At 37.2% G+C, this 20,874-nt stretch overlaps 1 protein-coding gene across 1 annotated transcript; it reads left to right on the top strand.

The window, feature by feature from the left end:
- Positions 1 to 6,255: 6,255 nt before the first annotated feature.
- Positions 6,256 to 19,637, top strand: P2ry10 (P2Y receptor family member 10). Its single transcript, XM_057760238.1, has 2 exons — positions 6,256 to 6,357; positions 18,437 to 19,637. The coding sequence occupies exon 2, from the start codon at positions 18,486 to 18,488 to the stop codon at positions 19,470 to 19,472; it is 987 nt and encodes a 328-aa protein (XP_057616221.1). The 5' UTR covers positions 6,256 to 6,357; positions 18,437 to 18,485; the 3' UTR covers positions 19,473 to 19,637.
- The last annotated feature ends 1,237 nt before the right edge of the window (positions 19,638 to 20,874 follow it).

Below are 20,874 nucleotides of genomic sequence, written 5' to 3' on the forward strand. Positions count from 1 at the left end.
AAAAAGAAAAAGAAAAAAAAAATAAAAAAAAAACAAGCACGATGCACGGAAGAGAAAAAGGGGAGGCTATAAGTTATTTAATTAAACTTGCATTTGCCAAATAATGAAGGCTCTGCCTTCATGATAAAAGCACCTTACATTAAGCTCCACCTCACACACACACTGTCTCATGGGGAAGAGAATTCATTCCCTGACAGATGAACTTTTGGAGCACATGATTTATCCACTTCCTTAGCCAATAATATTCTGGAGACTAATTCATGTTATTAATATGTCACTAGAGAATCATTCAAAGAACAGTTACACCAATGGATTTGAAAGAAATATTTTTCTGGTATTTTAGGATACTTACTGAAATTACTCTATAAAATAATGTTATTTGTCTACTTTTGAATTTTAATGTATTCTATAAAGTATACTATTTGATACTATTTGTTGAATTTTGAAAAATAACTTTTTTTTTTTTTTTTTTTTTTTTTTTAGTTTTTCGAGACAGGGTTTCTCTGTAGCTTTGGAGCCTGTCCTGGCACTAGCTCTTGTAGACGAGGCTGGCGTCGAACTCACAGAGATCCGCCTGCCTCTGCCTCCCAAGTGCTGGGATTAAAGGCGTGTGCCAACACCGCCCGGTGAAAAATAACATTTTTATAGAGTAATTATGATATGAATTCTGAAAAGCTCCCACACAGCCTTTTCTATTGTATTTTTAAAAACTTTATTGATGTATCTTGATCTTTGGATGGATCTCTTAGTGGCACATTAATAAAGTGCATTTATCTCCAGGAAATTATTGGTGCCACCATACCTGGCCTTGGATCCTAAGTGTTTTTTAAGAGTGTAAAATATTGTAAATTCAAAAAGATTACTGACATCAATAAATCAAACAATGCTGATGTGTGGAATCGTCTGCTACTTGTGGGTAACTGAGATTCTGAACACTTCGAATCCATACCCTTGTGATGTTCATGCTATTTTTATAACTCCTTCTTTTAGTATTAAAGATCCACTCTGGTTATTTAAATTTTTTATTATTCTAATACCATATATTAATAGTCCAAAATATTGGATTTCACATTTTTATATATGTCATTTGTTCTTTGGAAATAACAAAGCATTTTAAAAATCTAGATGTCACAAATAAGGCAAGGCATGCTATCTGTCTTTGCATGTAAAATAATAATCCTTTTAAACAGTAGGAACAAAGAGGAAAAACATTGAATACTCTAAAAGAAAACTAAACCACACTACTCATAATGGAAGGTGATGAACAAATACAGTCTTTGTCTGTTGTATACCTTTCCAACTATCAGTTTCATTGCCAAATGCATGCTTGTCTATAAAACAAGAAAACGGGACAAGATATGATGTTATTTTCCTCACCCCTTGGCATTTTAGTCATTTTCCATGACATTGGATGATTAGAAACCAAAGAGATCACTGAGAATATAGTGAAATTTTACTATTCTGGATTATTTACAACATTATACCAAACTGGTCAGTTGTTTATCTTAATAAAATAGGTTTCTTTAGATTTCATATCCAGTGAAACTACTTCATTTCTTATGACAGGAAGTTTCTCATAGGGGACCTCAAGAAGTGGCTCTGGACTGATAAATGTCTTCAAAACAATCCTCTGATATTTAGAAAAATAAATCTCTCTTCCAGCTATAAATTATGTTTTCTTCCTGAAAGAGGACACTTCAAGGTACAATTAAAAAACTTTTAATGGAAAATATGCAAAAGTTGGCTCTCTTCAAAGAGTGATTTATTCCTATTCATGAAGCTTCATTTCCTCTTTCATTTTACTGATTACAGTTTTAAGAGCCCTTTGGAGAGATATAATTCTTTTCAAATTACTCTTCCATCTTCATTTATACCTAGTTGTTTCCCTAATCCACATTCTTATTACCTCATACTTGTTACTAATATATTCTCCAAAAGAGCTTTCGTCATCCAGTTTTGCCTTCTAAGAGATCTTTTAGGGAGTCATATAGGCAAATATCCTTGTCTCTCCTATTTACTTGTCCCATCTTAAAAATTTACTTAAATTACTCTTCTGTGTTTCAATTCAGCATTGGATAAGATAGGAGACAGTATCAGTTCCTCCTTCATAGGAAGGATTCAATGTTGACAGTATACTAAAGTATTCATAATAATTTTCATTCCCCTGCCTTAGTTCTGCTTAAAACATATCTCATAGCTTCCGAATCTTAATTACTTCCATGCTCTAAGTATTTATATGTATCTGCCAAAAATATCTTATTACACTCTGTTTTCCAACATGCCCTCTACCTCAGAAAATGTTTGTACTCAATATCCGTCAAATACAAGCAAGTCTACTTGATAATAATTTTTATTTCCTAGAATTACTTTCCCATTTCCTTCTCATAAGTTTGCTTTACTCCAGCAATGCTGAAATTCTGCTATATTTGCTTACATTCTATACATTGTGCTTACATTTCCATGTGCTTATATGATCACAGTTTTCAAGTTCTATTTTTTGAGGTTATAATGTAATTGCGTAATTTCCTCTTTCTCTCTCCTCCCTCCAAATCTCCCAATATATATGTATATATATATATATATATATATATATATATATATATATGGACAATTTAAGAAACAAAGTTCAGAGGCCACGAACCTAAGAGAGCAAGGATTGTCATATGGAAGGGGTTAGAGGAAGGAAAGGAAAAGGGGGTAATTATGTGTTCATATTTTAAGTTAAAAATAATAATAAATAAAATTTCAAATTAAACAGAAAACCACTTAGCTACATACCATAATTTTATCTAAAGAAATACTTCTCATACAATCACCAATTTATTTTGTTATATTTAGAGTCCTCAAATTGATAACTTTAAAAACTTAAAAAAAAATGTTTACTGTGTCATAGAAAATGCCAAAACCCAGCTGTCTTCCAGAAACACATGTCTACTCTTTGGAATGTAGAACTTAGTGTAAAATTAGTCTCATGAGCATCCAGGCCTTAAAAATTTTCCCAAACAGATTCATACTGTGCTCAATTAATCTTATTTTCTACACAATTTAATGCAAATTATATACTACGCTACACTTCCTAATTATTTTATGAATGATTAACCTGTATAACCTGACTCCTGTGTAACAGAAGTAATATTTTAAGCTTCTGAATCCTATCACCTTCACTCAGCATTGCAAAAATTTGATCATTATTATAGTCTATTAAGTATTTATTGGTTAATTAATATAAAATAGTTCACCGTGATAGTCTATGGATATATAGACAGAAATCAGAGAACTTAAAATGGTTTATCCAAAACAGTTTGTATTTACTCGTTCTAATATAAAATATTTGAAGTCACAATTCACATTGTGTTGTATTTTTTGCTTATTAGTTGGGAAATATTGATGTTAGTTTAAAAGGATACATACTGTAGTATGCTACTACAAACTACAAGTAAATGTAAAACAGCATGAAAAGCTAAGCAAAGGCATTAAAATGGAGTCACAAAAATTATTAGTCTAAAATGATACACTATAAATATACTTCTTCTATTCAGTGTCAGGAGAATTAAAACTGGCTTCATGTTTTTCAGTAGACTATGAAAAAAAGGACTCTATGCTACATATGTCCATAATAATTAAGTAACCCTGGTTGCTTAAGAAAAAAAAATGAGCTTTTCCTAATTCTAATTTCAGGTAGATTCTACTAGAAAATATAATAGATGGTAATGAATAATATTCTTTTTTTCTTTTTAAAATTTTTTTATTAAAAAATTTCTGCCTCCTCCCCGCCTCCCTTTTCCCTCCCCCTCCCCCCACTCCCCACACCCCACTCCCCTCCCTCTCCCTCTCCAGTCCAAAGAGCAGTCAGGGTTCCCTGCCCTGTGGGCAGTCCAAGGTCCTCCCCCCTCCATCCAGGTCTAGGAAGGTGAGCATCCAAACAGACTAGGCTCCCACAAAGCCAGTACATGCAGTAGAATCAAAACTCAGTGCCATTGTCCTTGGCTTCTCAGCAGCCCTCACTGTCCACCATATTCAGAGAGTCTGGTTTGATAATATGCTTTTTCATTCCCAGTCCGCTGGCCTTGGTGAGCTCCCAATAGATCAACCCCACTGTTTCAGTGGGTGGGTGCACCCCTCGCGGTCCTGATTTCCTTGCTCATGTTCTCCCTCCTTCTGTTCCTCATTTGGACCTTGGGAGCTCAGTCCATTGCTCCAATGTGGATCTCTGTCTCTATCTCCATCCATCGCCAGATGAATGGCTATCATTACTTGTCTAATGCTACTTTTAGAGGGCTTAAAAACATTTGAAGCACTAAATTGTAAAATTTCCCCAGCCTAGAGAATATATGAAGCAGTAAGCAAGAACAAAGGAAACATCCAGATTGATGCCCAAGATGAGACATCTACACTAAATTTAGACTATTATGGCTGAGATGTTGACGTGCAGGCTACCACCTGTGCTTAGCAACTAGAAAACTTGAATATGAACCTTAGGTAGAAAAGATTGTTATGTTGTTAAGCTCTTTTTGTTTGTCCACAACTTTGTTCCTTCTAGATAACCTAAAGATTTAACAGAATTAAATTGTTTTGCCTGAATTGGGTCACTGACTTCTGGTCTTTTTCTACTCTTGTTAGAGCCAGCGATAGGTGAAGCTACTGAATACAAGAGAGAGAGAGAGGTGAGCTAGCAACATTTACAAGTTGTCTGTGAAATGAATGTGGCATGTCCCTTGTCAGGAAAGGGTTTCTTTCTCCCTCTAGCCCAGGCTTTGGATTCTAAGTTCAAGAGGTCTGGAACTATATTTTTCAGAAAAGAATAATACCCTAGAAAACTGGCTCACAGTGCTCAAACTCATAAGGGACAGATTTGTATCATGACGCCAATTTAATAATTTATAGTAAAGAAGAGACCTGCCAAATGGACTCAGATGTGTGTTGGCCTGTCAGCTTAGTCTCTTTTCAGTAGAGAAGCCAAGTCAAAAACCTAAATTAACAACAGATTGGAGCTAGATAAATCTATGAAATTAGAATTAAGAAGAGGCCTGCAAGGTCAGGCTTGTTTCATTTGCATAGTTCAGGCAGGGTAGAACACCCTCTCCCTTTGCCAGTCCTCACAAGTCATGGTCCTATCATCAATCAAGCCAGGCTCTTAGTTTCCAAAGCTAAAACCATTGCTTTTCCATCGCTCAATGCCCCTGTGATTTTTATTGGACATCCCTGAGTGCTGGGCCTCGCTCCACCTCAGTTTCTAACGGTTCTGGTTTTATAAGATGCGTTCATTACAAAACGAGCTGTTGCAGATCCAGGTTGCCCTCCTACAAAAATATGGTCTTCCATTTCCTTCTTTAATCAGTCTTATCTGTGAATCAAAATGCTGCACGTTGACCTAACCCACAAGTATTTTTGTTTTTCTTCTTTACTATGGTTATTACCCAGAAAGTTCTTTGCAGCTCCAGGCTGCAGATTATGAGTGTGACTCTTTTACATGCCTGAAGAGATTTGTGTAAGCTTATTTTTTTCAGAATTATTTTGAAACTTAGCAGAAAGTGTTGGTTCTGAGTGTGGTATTTACTTGCGTATTTCTGAAGAACCTGTTGACACTGTGCAGAATCATCAAACTCATTACTCTGGAGGCCGACTCTGCAATCAACAGTTCTTTTCATTTATTTACAAGTGCATTCTTTGAGCATTTATTTAATCACCCTTTGCCTCAGTTTTCAATTTTCATTCAAACAGCATTCTTGAAAATGCTTTGTTTGGAACAAAGAAATAAACTGAAAGTAGACTTTGCTCTCAGTATAGTAAAGGCACAATAAATACACAAAACAAAGTACACATTAAAATATGAACCGATGGATAGAGATGAGGACAATCTAGATTTAGTGGAAAATTTAAGCGAAGATAGTCCTGTTGTTATTTTTTGACGTGTATTTTGAAGTTTCCTTAGCTTTTGCCTCCTGGAATTGAAAGAGCAGCAGCTTTCCAGCTCTTAGGTAAACTTTCTTCACATTTGGCTTAGAAATTTTATCTTGACACAAAACCTACTGGAATATAGTAAGAAAAACATCTCGGTTGTGGTGGAAGGAAACAAGGTGGGTAACGGTTAAGAAGGCAAGGATGTATTTGTTGTTTGTTTAGCACCAATGAAATAAAGACGAAATCAAACTCGACTAGCGTCATCTGCTCAAGGGACTTACCTTCGTTCTGTGCAAGTAAGGTTTCTGTGGTGAGACATCAATGTGCACAACTTCCTCTTTCAACACTAATTTTTTCAGTTATCAGCAGGATATGTGCGTGCTGCCCAGAGTTGTACTTTTGTACTCCCATCTCCTTGCAAAGATACAAGAGTGCTTATCCCGGCTCAGAATCAGGGTAAGTCCTAGTCCAGCACCTGTAACTTTGTTTTTCCATTTGTGGGGATTGGTGGAGACAGGAAGATCAGGAGAGGAACAGATGTGAAGTCAGTGTTTTGAAATGGTCTCTGGTTTCTCATCTCGGGATTCTTACAGGAGAAACAAATGCGATTGCCTTTGAGTCTAGTCAGAGTTCAAGGTGAAATTTACTGCTGTCAGCCTCCACTGTTACAACAGCAGTATTATCTTATGTGATATAACTCACCACTTGCTAAAGGGGCTTTCTGTACAGTGGACAAGGAATGGCATATGACCCAAAAGGTAAATACAGTGTTGCATTCAGTCTCATTTGGGACAATTTGACAAACTTAGCCAAAAAGAGGATATGCACTTCTGCTGTGTATAATCTTTATATTTACATAGGAAATACATATATTTATATAAATATATAAATTACATATGTATATTAAGGTTTATACTCTTAATAGTAAATTTAGCTTGCTTAGATACTGAGCCAAATAGTATTTTCACCTAGGATAAAAGAAGAATGACAAATAACATATCTCAAAACTAAAAAGGCTGTGCAGATAAAAATCCCTCACAATACAGTTGGATTTTCTAAGAGTCAGTGAGATGAAATCACTTAAGACCACTCAGGTAATTCGTGACAGAATTGCAGGTAGGAACTGAGTCTTAAAACTCATGTTTTTCCCCTCTAGAAGACTGTGACTTTCAGAAATATTCTAAATCTACCTATGGCCCTTTCAAATTTTGTATTGGAAGAACAATGAATGTATCAGATGACTTTAGAGTTTATTCAGAGGTATTCCTTGATACTCTAAGAGGAAATTGTTGTCCTATGCTAAGTCCTTCTAGATAGAAGAGTCAAATGTGGGACATTTATATTTTCAGTAATTGCTTTTAGGAGTGGAACTAGCAGTAGTGAGTCAAAAGCAAGCACTCTGGGGAATGCTTTAAGAGAAATTCTGTGCTTAGCTGATCCCAGAAGTAGCCTTAGAACAATGATAATGGCTTTGCCCTGTTTTTTTAGGAGGCGATGATCTCAATTCTCAGAATTCTCAAGTGAGGAATTTTGTTTTGCTTGTTTAAATAGATGCAGAGAGTCATTGCCATTTCTATCAATTAGAGAATTTGTGTAACTAAAATATGCTACACAGCTAGGTGATATGCACATATACTTAGGTTGCTAATTGTCTAAACTATACTGATAATCAAGTCATAGGTTTAGGACAGTTGCTTTTTGTAATGGTTCCTGTTGAATACAGTCCCTTCTTTGGTCAAACACAGTTTTTTCTGGGGCCTAACTGATAAAGTTGTTTGATTAAAATTGTATAGACTACTAAATCCTAGTAGTAGAGAAGCAAAGACCTCCAAGTGAATTTTTTGAGAAGTTTTGGATTGTGCTTGGTGGCTGTCTCTGTTTGAGATAAGTGAATTGGCTTCCCATGAAGCCCTGTGTCATGGTTCTAACACACAACACAGAAATGTTTGCTGTAAAACCACACTATGGCCAATTTTCATCATCAGGGCAATGTTTCGGTAGGGAGTTCTAAATCTTATTTTAATTATCCAAAAAGATTACTTACGTATGTGTCAGATCAGGATTTTAAAGCTATTGTTTTCTTCCCCCCCCCCCAAAAAAATAATGTAGGATTGTTGTTGATTGTAGGAACCAAATCTTAGATCAGAACAATCTACCCCATTGCACTGGTACTTTCTAACTATTGTATATGCAGTCACCAAGAAGATTGTAGATCTGTATTTATAGCAGTTTTCTTAGAGGAACAGTAATTTTGTTTTTTTCACTTATATTTAGTCCTTTCTCTTTTAAATTTCTCTTTTTCCAAGATGACAGGGCTGCAGACTATCCCTTCTACCAAGGAAAATAGAAGTAATTTTGATAAGCATATTTGTTTAGTTGTGCTGGTTACTTAAATTTAAGAGGTTAAAAAGCGAAGGAAGACTGAGAAGGTGAAGACTCATAAAGCTGATACTCAGGGAATGAACTGTCATGTTGATCCTAGAACTGAATTCCCATACTCAGAGTCCAGAGCTTAGAAGCTTCAGGAAAATGGGATTATTCATTTGAGTGCTAATTTCCCTAACTTTCAGTTAAATGATATCTTGTGATAGAATTATTTGTAATATATCATTCAGTAATGACTTTTGACAAATACACATATCTAAGTATATGTGCTCATAGGGGTAGCGGCTGCATAAGGACCAGGTAGTGGCAGTGTGAGTAGTGTTAGGGGTAGTGTCCATACAGACAAGGTAAGTTAAAGTTATAAAGGAGTTAAAGCCCATTGAGTTCAATTGTCATATTTTAACAATAAAGAAAATGAAAGTGACAGACAGGAAAGGGGGATTATTGCAGCAAAATAGAGAACTGGTATTTGATTAATAAGATCCAAATCTCTTTGATCCAAATCTAGTATTTTTAAAAAGATGGTCTACTGTTGTGAGTCTTCCCAATCCTACACATCTTGCTCAACTCAGCACTCCAGTTATCAAAAATAAAATTAAAATGTCCCAGATTTTCTATCTGCAATCTGCTATGATTTGAGTTCAAAAGTGAAACTTCATAAAGATCCTTGATTCTGATAGCATATTAGCCTGACACCTGGAGGGAAGTCCTTTGCTATATATCCTTAGTGCATATACTTAAAAGTGCTAGAGCTAGGTCCAAGAATGCCAGTGTCTTTATCTTGAGGAGAGTATATTCCATATAAATGGCATTTTAAAGTGATTTTTCCATGCAAGAACTTGTTTGGAAATGGAAAGTTTCATCTTTCTCTAGCTTTATGAAGAATCTTATTATAAATCAAATTATAATTATATAAGCATGTTTGAGTTGTCTCTGTGAAAACTGGACATTAATGTAGTTTGATAGGAAAGGGAGCTTGAACTCATCATTAGTGAAACAGACTAAAAATTTGATATAAATATATATTTTGAAACAATACTTGTTTCTACAAAACCATACTGATAGACGATCAAATTCTACTTAAGCAGATCAGGTTCTGGTTGGAAATAGAAAGCCGAAATTTTAGACTTCAAATTTCTTCGGTGTCCTGATTTCTCGAAATCTAACCTCATCTATCTCAGGAGCAGAGACTGAAATATGGCTATTGACTGGGAGAGTAAATCCTGGGACAGACACAAGAAGTCAACTTTCTTGTTTGCTAGCATATGTCTACACTACATACTCTTAAGTTCCTACCGCTTGTCTAGACCTTTGTTAAATAGACTAAATTATATATAAATGCCTAAGATACAGAATATTCCTATGTAAAAAGTATATTCTTTTTTGTAAAATCTGTAAATATAGTTTGAAGAAAAAGAAAGTCAATGTATAGGTGCCCAGTCCCAGAAATAAAAAAAAAGCATCAAAGTAGGCCTTTGAGACAGAGGAGAGTATTGATCTCTGATATGAGCTCTAAAGAAAGGTTTTTAATCACAGAGAGTATATATGTTTGTTATATCTTGTACAAGTTCTAATGACACATTTTAGAGTGGAGTTAAGTGTTTACGTTGGAGAGAAACATCCCTGAAAAAGACAGGGATTGATGAAACATGATAGAGTGCAAAGACAGGAATTGATGGAACTTGATAGAGTGCAAATTTCAGAGGTAACACTATAAGAAAGGGAAATTTTATATTTTTTTCTAATAAAATAGTCTTTAACTTTCAAGACCTAACAAATATCTTCTCTGACTCTTTTTTTTTTTTGTTTTGTTTTGTTTTTTTTTGTTTTTCGAGACAGGGTTTCTCTGTGGTTTTGGAGATGTCCTGGAACTAGCTCTTGTAGACCAGGCTGGTCTCGAACTCACAGAGATCCGCCTGCCTCTGCCTCCCGAGTGCTGGGATTAAAGGCGTGCTCCACCACCGCCCGGCTTCTTCTCTGACTTTTACTTGAAATTATAATTTTCATGTCTTACCAAGCTTAGAGCTTATTCTTTATCACCTCAACTGCTGTAGTAGTCTGAAAGAGCAGTTCTGTTGATGATGTGCTCTTTTGTGGTTTTAGTGCTGAATATAAAATTTTCCACACATGGCCGGGCGGTGGTGGCGCATGCCTTTAATCCCAGCACTTGGGAGGCAGAGGCAGGCAGATCTCTGTGAGTTCGAGACCAGCCTGGTCTACAGAGCTAGTTCCAGGACAGGCTCCAAAACCACAGAGAAACCCTGTCTCGAAAAACCAAAAAAAAAAAAAAAAAAACCAAAAAAAAAAAAAAAAAAAAAAAAACTTTCCACACATTGCCGGCAACTGTGAACTGTTGATCAATCTACTTATATGAAAACGACTTGACTTCCTGTGGGCCATCTTTCCTAACTAATGTTCACAATGTTGCTAGAGGGATCACTGTGAACTTCAAGTATAGTTATATCAAAATTCTTATCAGAATATTTCAAGGATTCTATCTTCCCCTAAAATTCCTCCAAAATCTTTCAGGTTATAGCACCACCTGTCTCAATCAGTTTTCCCTTAAGTAGATTCTCCTACTCTATACCTTTAACAGTCTAATCCTAATCACCAGCTTGGGTTAAATGAGTATTACCCTGTTTTTATACCTTGGGTATTATGAATGTTATTCATTCTCACTCAATCTCCCTCAAGTCCTTTCTTCCCTTACATCGTGTTTACCCTCAAAACTAATAGCTGAAGCTGCTTTATTGTTCAAGTTTCAATTACACTCATCCTCTATCCAGCTTTTCTTTCTCTTTCTACAGAAATACTTTCGGTACATCTTTTACAGCATGGTTTAAAATTTATTATGGTGAATTACTCTATGTTCTCTCCCACGTGACGATAAACTCCTTTTATCAAAATTTTTAATTTTATGCACATGCATGTCAGTGAATAACATGCATGCCTGGTGCATGTAGAAGTCAAAAGAAGACATTAGATCTCCTGGAATGGAAGTAATGTATGATTGTTAGCCTCCATGTTGATACTGGAAATCAACCTCAGGATCTCTGCAAGACCAAGTGCTCTAAACTGTTGAGCCTTCTCTCCAGTTCAATGAGATGCAAACTTCTTGAGCTTTTCTGCCAAGTAAATTCTTCTCCTGAATTTATGATTCAACTCCGATATCCTCAATAATTAGCATATATATAAACATAAAGAAATATATGCTTGCTAGATTAAAATGCAAATTAAGTCCAGATGAATCTCATTAATGATAATTAATGGATATCAGCATGATTATGGAAGTCTTTGTTGAAAAGACAGAACTAGACCTCAGTTTTGAAAGATTGCTACAATATAAATAGAATAGTCAACAATTCAGGCAAACTAAGTTTAACTTTACCATTTCTGCATATACAAACTCAATTTTCCTCCCCAAAACTGTCCCTATAGAGACCAATATGAGAGTATAAACATCTTAGCACAAGTACCATCTTCACTCGGTTGAGATACTGTATATCACAGAATTTCATAGAACGAGGGGTAACATGGTGCACAGATCATTAAGAGGCCTGATTTCTGATTCTAATTCTAGAATAAATAACCTTATGACCTAGAACAAGGCACTAAATTTTTACTGAATACATCAGGTAAAACTATAGTAGAGGTATTACTAGTATCAATTGTACTTACCTCACAGAGATAAAGATTCCTTGTTGCCATGCCCTTCACCTCGAGTCATGTAACACATTGGTTTTTAGATATTTTAGAGATTTTTTTCCACTCATTTCTTTAAAAGATTCCAGTAATGAGCTTTATAAGGATAAAATTTGAGAAATTTCTCTGTTTTACATAAAATCCATGCCATGAGTCATAGGATTGGATTCTGCCATAGTCCTCAAAAGTCCATGCTTGTGGTGGGGGGGGGGTTTAAATACACAACGTTAGTTCCCTTTTATACTTATTAAGTGTCAAGAACTTTGGGATCTGCAGATTCTGTCTCTTCACTGACTTTCAGAGTCGAAGAGCAGAAGAGAAGCTAATGAAATGAGGCAAATTTACTTATCTGTGATATGCTTATAAAATTCAATGACAATTAATAAAATAAAAGTATAAGAAACCACAAGAAGCATATTACAAGGACTGCTTTTTTCCTGAAGTCCTGCTGGCAGTGTATAATCTGAGATAGCTTGACTTTTTCTAAAGGATGTGTGTGATCACCTGTGATTTCTAAATTGATTCGTTTATTCTTCTTTTAAGCCTCTACAACTATAACTTTTCAGAGCAGTAAAATAAAGGGTACATACTGGGAAATCTAATAATCCAAATGAGCAGACAGGTAATGAAAATATACTAGTTGATACCTCAAGGTTTCCATTTTTGCAAAATGCATTGAGACAGCAGCTTTGAACAGCTCATATACAAAACTATTTGAATGCTTAGTAGCTACATAGTGATGAACAAAATATCTTTTTATGGCACAAATGAAGTTATAACAGAGTGAACTATGTAGTACATAAATGTTTAAGTGAGCCCTTACATTTCAAGCGTTAATGCTACAAAGATTAAGACTAAAGAACATGTAATGATAAGTTGGATTACCCTGGAAGATCAAATGGAGAAGGGTTCTCTAACTTGCAAACCAAGACTTTACCAAGATGTGTAAAGACGTGGAGGGAAGACATTCTAGATATGGGGAGCAACAGGTTCAGAAAAGGGAAGCACACACTCAGGAATGAATCATGAATTTCACATCTCTTCATGAGACAGGAACCAAAAATATGTCTAGGTTAAAGGAGAGCAATGGTGGCAGCTTAAGTAAGGAAAACTACCCAGAGATACAGGGCTAGAGAGGCCCAGAAAAGGCTAAAGAAGCAGCAGTGATTGAGAATAGTATCAAAGACAGAGCCAGAGAGGGAACACATTCGAAAACTTGACATTTTTTCTTGATAGATTTTTAGATTGCTTTTATTTCTTAAATTTCAGAGTGACACAAATTCTTCAGAACAAGCTAAGTGTTCCTGTTCCAAGGTATTATATTCGTGCTGAACAGCAGCAAAAAGTTCCCCATCTCTCTCAGCATGGAGATTTTACAGTTAATTTTCACTGAAGGGATTGAGGAAAAACTCTTCCTATTTTCTCTTCTGTTTGGAGAAGAGAAGAGCTTTGGTAACCAGGTCATGAGAATCACTAAATTCGTGACTGAATTTCTGAGTTATATATGTGCCAAATTCAGAGGCACAGAAACCCATAAAAAAAAAAAAAAGGTACAAATGGGACGTGAGCTTTCTGTTCTGGCTGAATTGAGCTCTGTTGAACTCAGAGGAGTGATGAGAACGTGCTCTGTTAGTAAGTGCAGCCAACTGCACCAGTGAAGCAAAAACAAACAACCCTGTTTGCTAAGTGCAAAAGCGGAAGTGCAATTCGACTGGGCGTGAGCTGTTCTGAGTTCTTGAAATTGTGTGCTGGTCGCTTCCTTAGCAAAGTATGTGTGCTGGTCGCTTCCTTAGCTGGTAGCTTCCTCTGACAGCCTCTGCATGGGTAACAGGTGACAAAAGAAGATTTACTTATACTCCCTTCACCCTGGCAGATGGAAAACATCACGGGTGAACTACCACATCATAACGTTAGGCCTCACCTTCTAAAGTTTCCAGAGTACCACCAGCTGAGGCCATAGAAACTAACACAGGAACCTATCAGGGCATTTGCTATTGAATCTGTGAAAATGGTGGATAAGCTAGCAACATTTTTTTTTTTTTTTTGGATTTTTCGAGACAGGGTTTCTCTGTAGCTTTTGGTTCCTGTCCTGGAACTAGCTCTTGTAGACAAGGCTGGACTCGAACTCACAGAGATCTGCCTGCCTCTGCCTCCCTAGAGCTGGCAGTGGTGGCGCACGCCTTTAATCCCAGCACTCGGGAGGCAGAGGCAGACGGATCTCTGTGAGTTGGGCTGGAGAGATGGCTCAGCCGTTAAAGGCCAGGCTCACAACCAAAAATATAAGCTAGCAACATTTTAAAGTCACACCTAGTTACAGGGATGCAAAGAACAAATTGAAAATACCTTAAGACTTGCAACAACCCTGCAAAATTTGCTTTGTTACTTCTGTGGTAGTTTAAATAAGAATGGCCAACCCTCCACCCTTCAGTTCCAAAGAGTGGAAGTATTCGGGAAGGATAAAGATGTGTGACCTTGCTGGAGGAAGTGTGTCACTGGGAGTGATCTTTGAGATTCAAAAGCCCAGACCAGAGCCAATCTCATTCTTCCCTGCCCCCACTTTCTGCCTGCTGCCTGTGGACAGGGTATGAATAAGACTCTCAGCTACTTCTACAGCTCCACGCCTGTTTATTTCTCACCATGACGGACGACCATTTCCCAAGTCTCTAAAACTGTAAGGAGGCTCTAATTCTCTAGTTAAATCATTTCTTTTTTTCCTTTGTTTAAAATTGGGAACTTCATTTTGTTTCTCTTTTTAAATAAAAATTTTCAATTATTTACATACCAACCACAGTTTCCCCTCCCTCCTGTCTTCCTGTACCCTCCCTCCTCCTCTAGTCTACCCCACCCCATCCACTCCTACATTCAGGAAGGGACAGACCTCCCATGTGAGTCAAGACCAAGCTCCTTCCCCTGCATCAAGACTGGGAAAAGAATCCTTGCATGGGAAATAGGTTCCAAAAGGCCAGCTCTTGTGCCAGGAACAGGTCCTGATCCCACTGCTGGGGGTCCCCCAAACAGATCAAGGTACACAACTTCCATACACATGCAGAGGTTCTATGTTGGTCCCAGGCAGGCTCCCTAGTTGTTGGTTCAGAGTTCGTGAGCTCCCATTAAATGATTTCTAAGAATTGCCTTAGTAATGGTGTCTCTTCACAACAATAGAACGCTGACAAGAAAACCTGTAAATTCATTAAATCTTTCTGAACATTAGTTTTCCCATCTATATTACTACTACTATTAATACTACTAATAATAATTTATAATAATGATAATAATAAACAATAATTTATGCAAATAAATTAGATAAAACCTGTGACAACTTATTTCGCTGATTTTGATGTACATCTTTGATAGTTGAAACATGACTTCCCTTTTGCCTTTGAATTGCTCTCCATTCTATGTCATCCACACATACACAAGATTAACTATTCTTTATGACACATCACAGGTTGTAGGCCAAGCAGATTTATATGAGAGACGAGGGAAGAAAGTGAAAGTACTTGGATTCTTTTCTGTTCGAGAAATCATCACTTGGGGGTCTGTTATTTTATTCTATCTCTGTGTATTGCAATGGGACTAAAAATGATATGAGAACACATTCCTCCACAAATAAAGAAAGCTAAAAATTACATCACTCCATTGTAGTAAATATACTCAACACAAAACAGAATTAAAATAAAAATGCAACCAGCTACATCATGTCAGAAACAAGCCCAGGGCATGCTTGCTTGATTTCCTTTTTTTTTTATGATGATTACTTTAATGAATACAAAATTAAATCTTAAGTTGTTTTACTGTTGCTAGGGTAATGTTCACTGTTACTATTAGATGATGCATTCATTGCTGATGTTTTTCTAGTATAAAATTCTTTTAAAATTAAGAAAAATATTGTTTGAGATTATAATATAGTTACATTGTTTCCCTTTTTACCTTTCCTTCCTCCTACCTCTCCCATACCTACCTTATTTTCTCCCAAATTCAAGAACTTTTTGTTGTTAGGTGTGTCTGTTTCCTCCTAAATACATAAATATAACCTTCTCAGTCCATATAATGATATTTGTATGTATATATTTTCAGGACTAACAATTTGGAATTGTTTGATCAGTTAGTATTGCTCTTCCCCAAAGAATAGTATTTCCTTCACTCTTTGAATTTCTTAATTCCCTATAGTCCTTCATCTAGGGTTAAGGCCTCATGAGTTTGTCCCCATCCACACTGGCATGTCTATTGGTGGTATATTTTTTTCAGTTCTTGTTTAGGTAGTCATGTTGATGAGACTTCATGAGTATACATTCTCTGACATTTCTAAGAGATACAATCTCACAACAAACTTCCTGTTTCTATGGCTCTTACAATCTTTTCACCCCCCCCCCCCCTTTCTCAGTAATCTTTGAGCCTTATGTGCAGGGATTGTATTGTAGATGTATCTTTTAGGATTGGGGTTCACTACTCTACATTTTTGTTGGTTGTGGTTTTAACAGTCTCTGTCTATTGCAAAGAAAGTTTTCCTTGACGAGGGATGAGGGATACACTTATTTGTAGGTGGAATGAACATTTAGAATGTAATGAAGGACTTTGCTGGTTTAGTGAAATGTCAGCTATAGATTCTCCTCCAAGATTCATGACTTCACTAGCCAGGGGTTAGCTGACTAGGTTTCCAGTACCAGACATGATTTCCCTCTTGTTGAGTGGACCTTAATTCCAAGTTAGAGAGCTGTTGGTTACCAGCAGGATTGCACCCACGGGATTGTTGTGTCATGCTGGTTGTTGCTGTGTTTCATAGGCAGTATAGCTATCAGTTGCTGTCTTTCTCTGGAAGTTTGCAAGGTGCCTATTGGTACCATGAAAGCTAGTCTTAAAGAAGAATTTCAAGTCAGATACATCTCATGTTTTCTAGGTCCTGTGTTGAAGGTGCATGGTGCCTTCAGCAATAGATACTTACCTTCCACCTCTGCTAAGCAACGACAACAACAATAGCCTATGTTTTGGGAATCTATTGGACAACCCCAACCAACAATTCAAAAGAGGCTTCTCATGCCTGGCATTGGGGTTTTGCTAGATAGTCGACGGTTCTTGCGGGGAGTATTGTCAGCCTGGATAGGAACATTTCATTTAAAATATATATGTATACAGACTTTCATGTATAATGATATAGAATTCTTCAGAGAGGGAGACCTGAGCACTATACTTCCATGATTACAGTAAGAAAGTAATCATAGTTCACTATCTAAACTCATACAGTATTGAAGTGTTTCGTGTAAACTGAGAATGGAACACAAACCCAGGGAGTTAGGCCAAATTCAAGACGACTCCAGAGTAGCAAGCTGTTATGATAAACTAATGAGGACATCATATTTCCAGGTTTTCTAAGTCAGCTAGATCATTTTCTTTTTTTTTATTTATTTTATTCTTTTTTAATTAAAATTTCCGCCTCCTCCCCGTTTCCCATTTCCCTCCCCCTCCTCCCACACATTGCTCCCTCTCCCCACTCCCCTCCTCCATCCCCACTCCTCTCCCCCTCCCCCCACTCCATTCCCCCTCCCTCTCCATACTGAAGAGCAGTCCAAATTCCCTGCCCTGCGGGAAGACCAAGGTCCTCCCACTTCCATCTAGGTCCAGGAATTTGAGCATCCAAACAGGCTAGGTTCCCACAAAGCCAGTTCATGTAATAGGATTGAAACCTGGTGCGACTGTCCTTGGCTTCTCATCAGCCTTCATTGTCCGCCATGTTCAGAGAGTCCGGTTTCAACCCATGCTTATTCAGTCCCAGTCCAGCTGGCCTTGGTGGGCTCCCAATAGATCAGTTCCACTGTCACAGTGGGTGGGTGCACCCCTCGTGGTCCTGACTTCTTTGCTCATGTTCTCCCTCCTTCTGCTCCTCATTTGGACCTCGAGAGCTCAGACCATTGCTCCAAATTGGGTCTCTGTCTCTATCTCAATCCATCGCCAGATGAAGGTTCTAAGGTGATATGCAAGATATTCATCAGTATAGGATAGGGTCATTTCAGGTTCCCTCTCCTCAGTTGCCCAAGGTACCAGCTGGGGACATCTCCCTGGACACGTGCGAGCCCCTCTAGAGTCAAGTCTCTTGCCAACCCTAAGATGGCTCCCTTAATTAGGATATATATTTCTCTGCTCCTGAATATCTATGCCCAGAAAGCTAGATCATTTTTTATGCTGGAGAACCAAGGTAAGTAATATATTAATTGCCACAATGTCTTTGCCATGGTAAAAGCAATATAATAAGTATGTCAAGGCACATTTCCATTGTTTCTTAATTGATTTACTGTGTAATGTTGGGCCAGTAGTGCATATTCATTGAGCCTCCACTTACATATATGTGAGCTGTCCCTAGTTGAAATATTGTATATCTCAGTGTAAAAGTGAATCCTAAGTATCCACTGAAGTATTACTTAACCACTGTGCTTTTTAATTTTTGTTTGGACAGGAGCAATATTTCCAAAGCTCACCTTGATGAACATACTGAGATATTCAAGATGGGCAGCAATAGTACCAGCAGTGTTGAGAGTAATTGTGGTGTCACAAATCTGACATTTCAGTACTCTCTGTATGCAACCACCTATATCTTCATATTCATCCCTGGTCTCCTGGCTAACAGTGCAGCCCTGTGGGTTCTGTGGCGCTTCATCAGCAAGAAGAATAAGGCCATCATTTTCATGATCAACCTCTCCGTGGCAGATCTTGCTCACATCCTGTCCTTACCTCTCCGGATTTACTATTATATCAACCGTCACTGGCCATTCCCGAAGGCACTTTGCCTGCTCTGCTTCTATCTGAAATATCTCAACATGTATGCCAGCATTTGCTTCCTGACATGCATCAGCCTTCAGAGATGCTTCTTTCTCCTCAAGCCATTTAGAGCCAGAAACTGGAAGCGTAGGTACGACGTGGGCATCAGTGTTGCCATCTGGGTCGTCGTGGGGACTGCCTGTTTGCCATTTCCCATCCTGAGAAGTGCTGGCTTAGCTAATAACACAGAATCCTGTTTTGCTGATCTTGGGTACAAACAGATGAACGCAGTGGTTATGGTCACTATGATTACAATTGCAGAGCTGGCTGGATTTGTGATTCCAGTGATCACCATCGCATGTTGTACCTGGAAAACAACTATATCCTTGAAACAGCCACCGATTGCTTTCCAAGGAATTAGTGAGAGGAAAAAGGCACTGAGGATGGTTTTCATGTGTGCTGCAGTCTTTGTCATCTGCTTCACTCCTTATCACATTAACTTCACATTTTACACCATGGTAAAGGAAAGTATCATTACCAGTTGTCCCATTGTCAAAAGTACACAGTATTTCCATCCTTTCTGCCTGTGCCTTGCAAGTCTCTGCTGCCTTTTGGACCCAATTCTTTATTATTTCATGGCTTCAGAATTTCGTGACCAACTATCTCGCCATGGCAGCTCCGTTACCCGTTCTCGTCTCATGAGCAGGGAGAGTGGTTCATCAATGGTTAGCTAAAATGAAATAATTCTTCAGTTATTATTCTCTTTACCTATGCTGTTTGGCCTGTTCCAAAGGTAGAAATTGCCAGATAAGCAATTTCTTTAATTGAACATTGGAAATAGCAAAAATAAATTTTACTGTGTGATGGTTGTGGTCACAGGGTTGTGCCCCACACATGATCAAGGCACAATGTTAAAAACTTGGGAGAAGAAAGGAAAAGTGGGATCCATCTGCTTCTAATTTAAAATTCATGGCATTTTTTAAATTACAAGTCCCAGACCAAGATTTTACAGATGTTCCCAACCAAATATAAGTTGAATGTGTGTATTTAAAATTGTCTTTTGTAAATAGAAAAGTCCCCAAATGCATGATGTATATTAATCTTTACAGAAATGTAAATGTCTTCCATGGAATAATTTTATTTCTGAGTGGAGTAAAAATTTTCAAGTCTTTCTAAGACATAAAACACAGGTGAAGTGACACAAAAAGTTAAAGCAGTCAATCTGCACTGGAATCTTGCTACTGAATGAAGGGCATATAAATTCACTCCTTGAGCATTTATAGATGTCTATCATTTTCTGAACTGGTAATTTCCTATATTTTTAAATATAACAAGTCTTCTTACCTTTCTAATAGAAGTGACAAAAACATGGAAAAGCAAATACAAAGGCATAAATGTAATATCAGAGAGGTTAATTAACTTGTCTCAGGATTAACAGTTAGGTATACATGGCATATACTTATGTTATTTATTCCCTCTGCTTATGCTTTTTTTTTTTTTTTTTTTTTTGGTTTTTCGAGACAGGGTTTCTCTGTGGCTTTGGAGCCTGTCCTGGAACTAGCTCTTGTAGACCAGGCTGGTCTCGAACTCACAGAGATCCGCCTGCCTCTGCCTCCCGAGTGCTGGGATTAAAGGCGTGCGCCACCACCGCCCGGCTGCTTATGCTTTTATATGTATTATTTCAATGCTAAGTTTGAGCTGAATGCTGAAGACACAAACTGAAGATAAGGACAGGAGATAAAGATCATTTTAACACAATTTTCTTAGTCTCTTTGGAAAATCCACAGGTTGTGGATTAGCATGATTCTGACAATAGAGTCTTCTATGATAAATATTTTGTTCTAATACTGTAAGGATCTGCATAGTCTCGATTAGAAGTCCAGTAGTTCAAGGTCAATCTTACTGCTCAGTGTAAGTCATCCAAATACCATAAATAGAAGGCTAGAAAAACTGAGTTACATTTTAAGAAATGTAGGTTTCTGTTTTAAAATTCTCTCATTTTTAAATTCATAAATATTACTACATGTCACCAAGCAAAATATCAAGATTTTTCAGTTATCAAAACTCACAGAATTATATTAAAAAGAGCAAAGTATCATCACATTGTGAATAAATATGACAGGAATATGTGAGCTT

Source organism: Chionomys nivalis, chromosome X (genome assembly GCF_950005125.1).
Source record: "Chionomys nivalis chromosome X, mChiNiv1.1, whole genome shotgun sequence".
NCBI lineage: Eukaryota > Metazoa > Chordata > Mammalia > Rodentia > Cricetidae > Chionomys > Chionomys nivalis.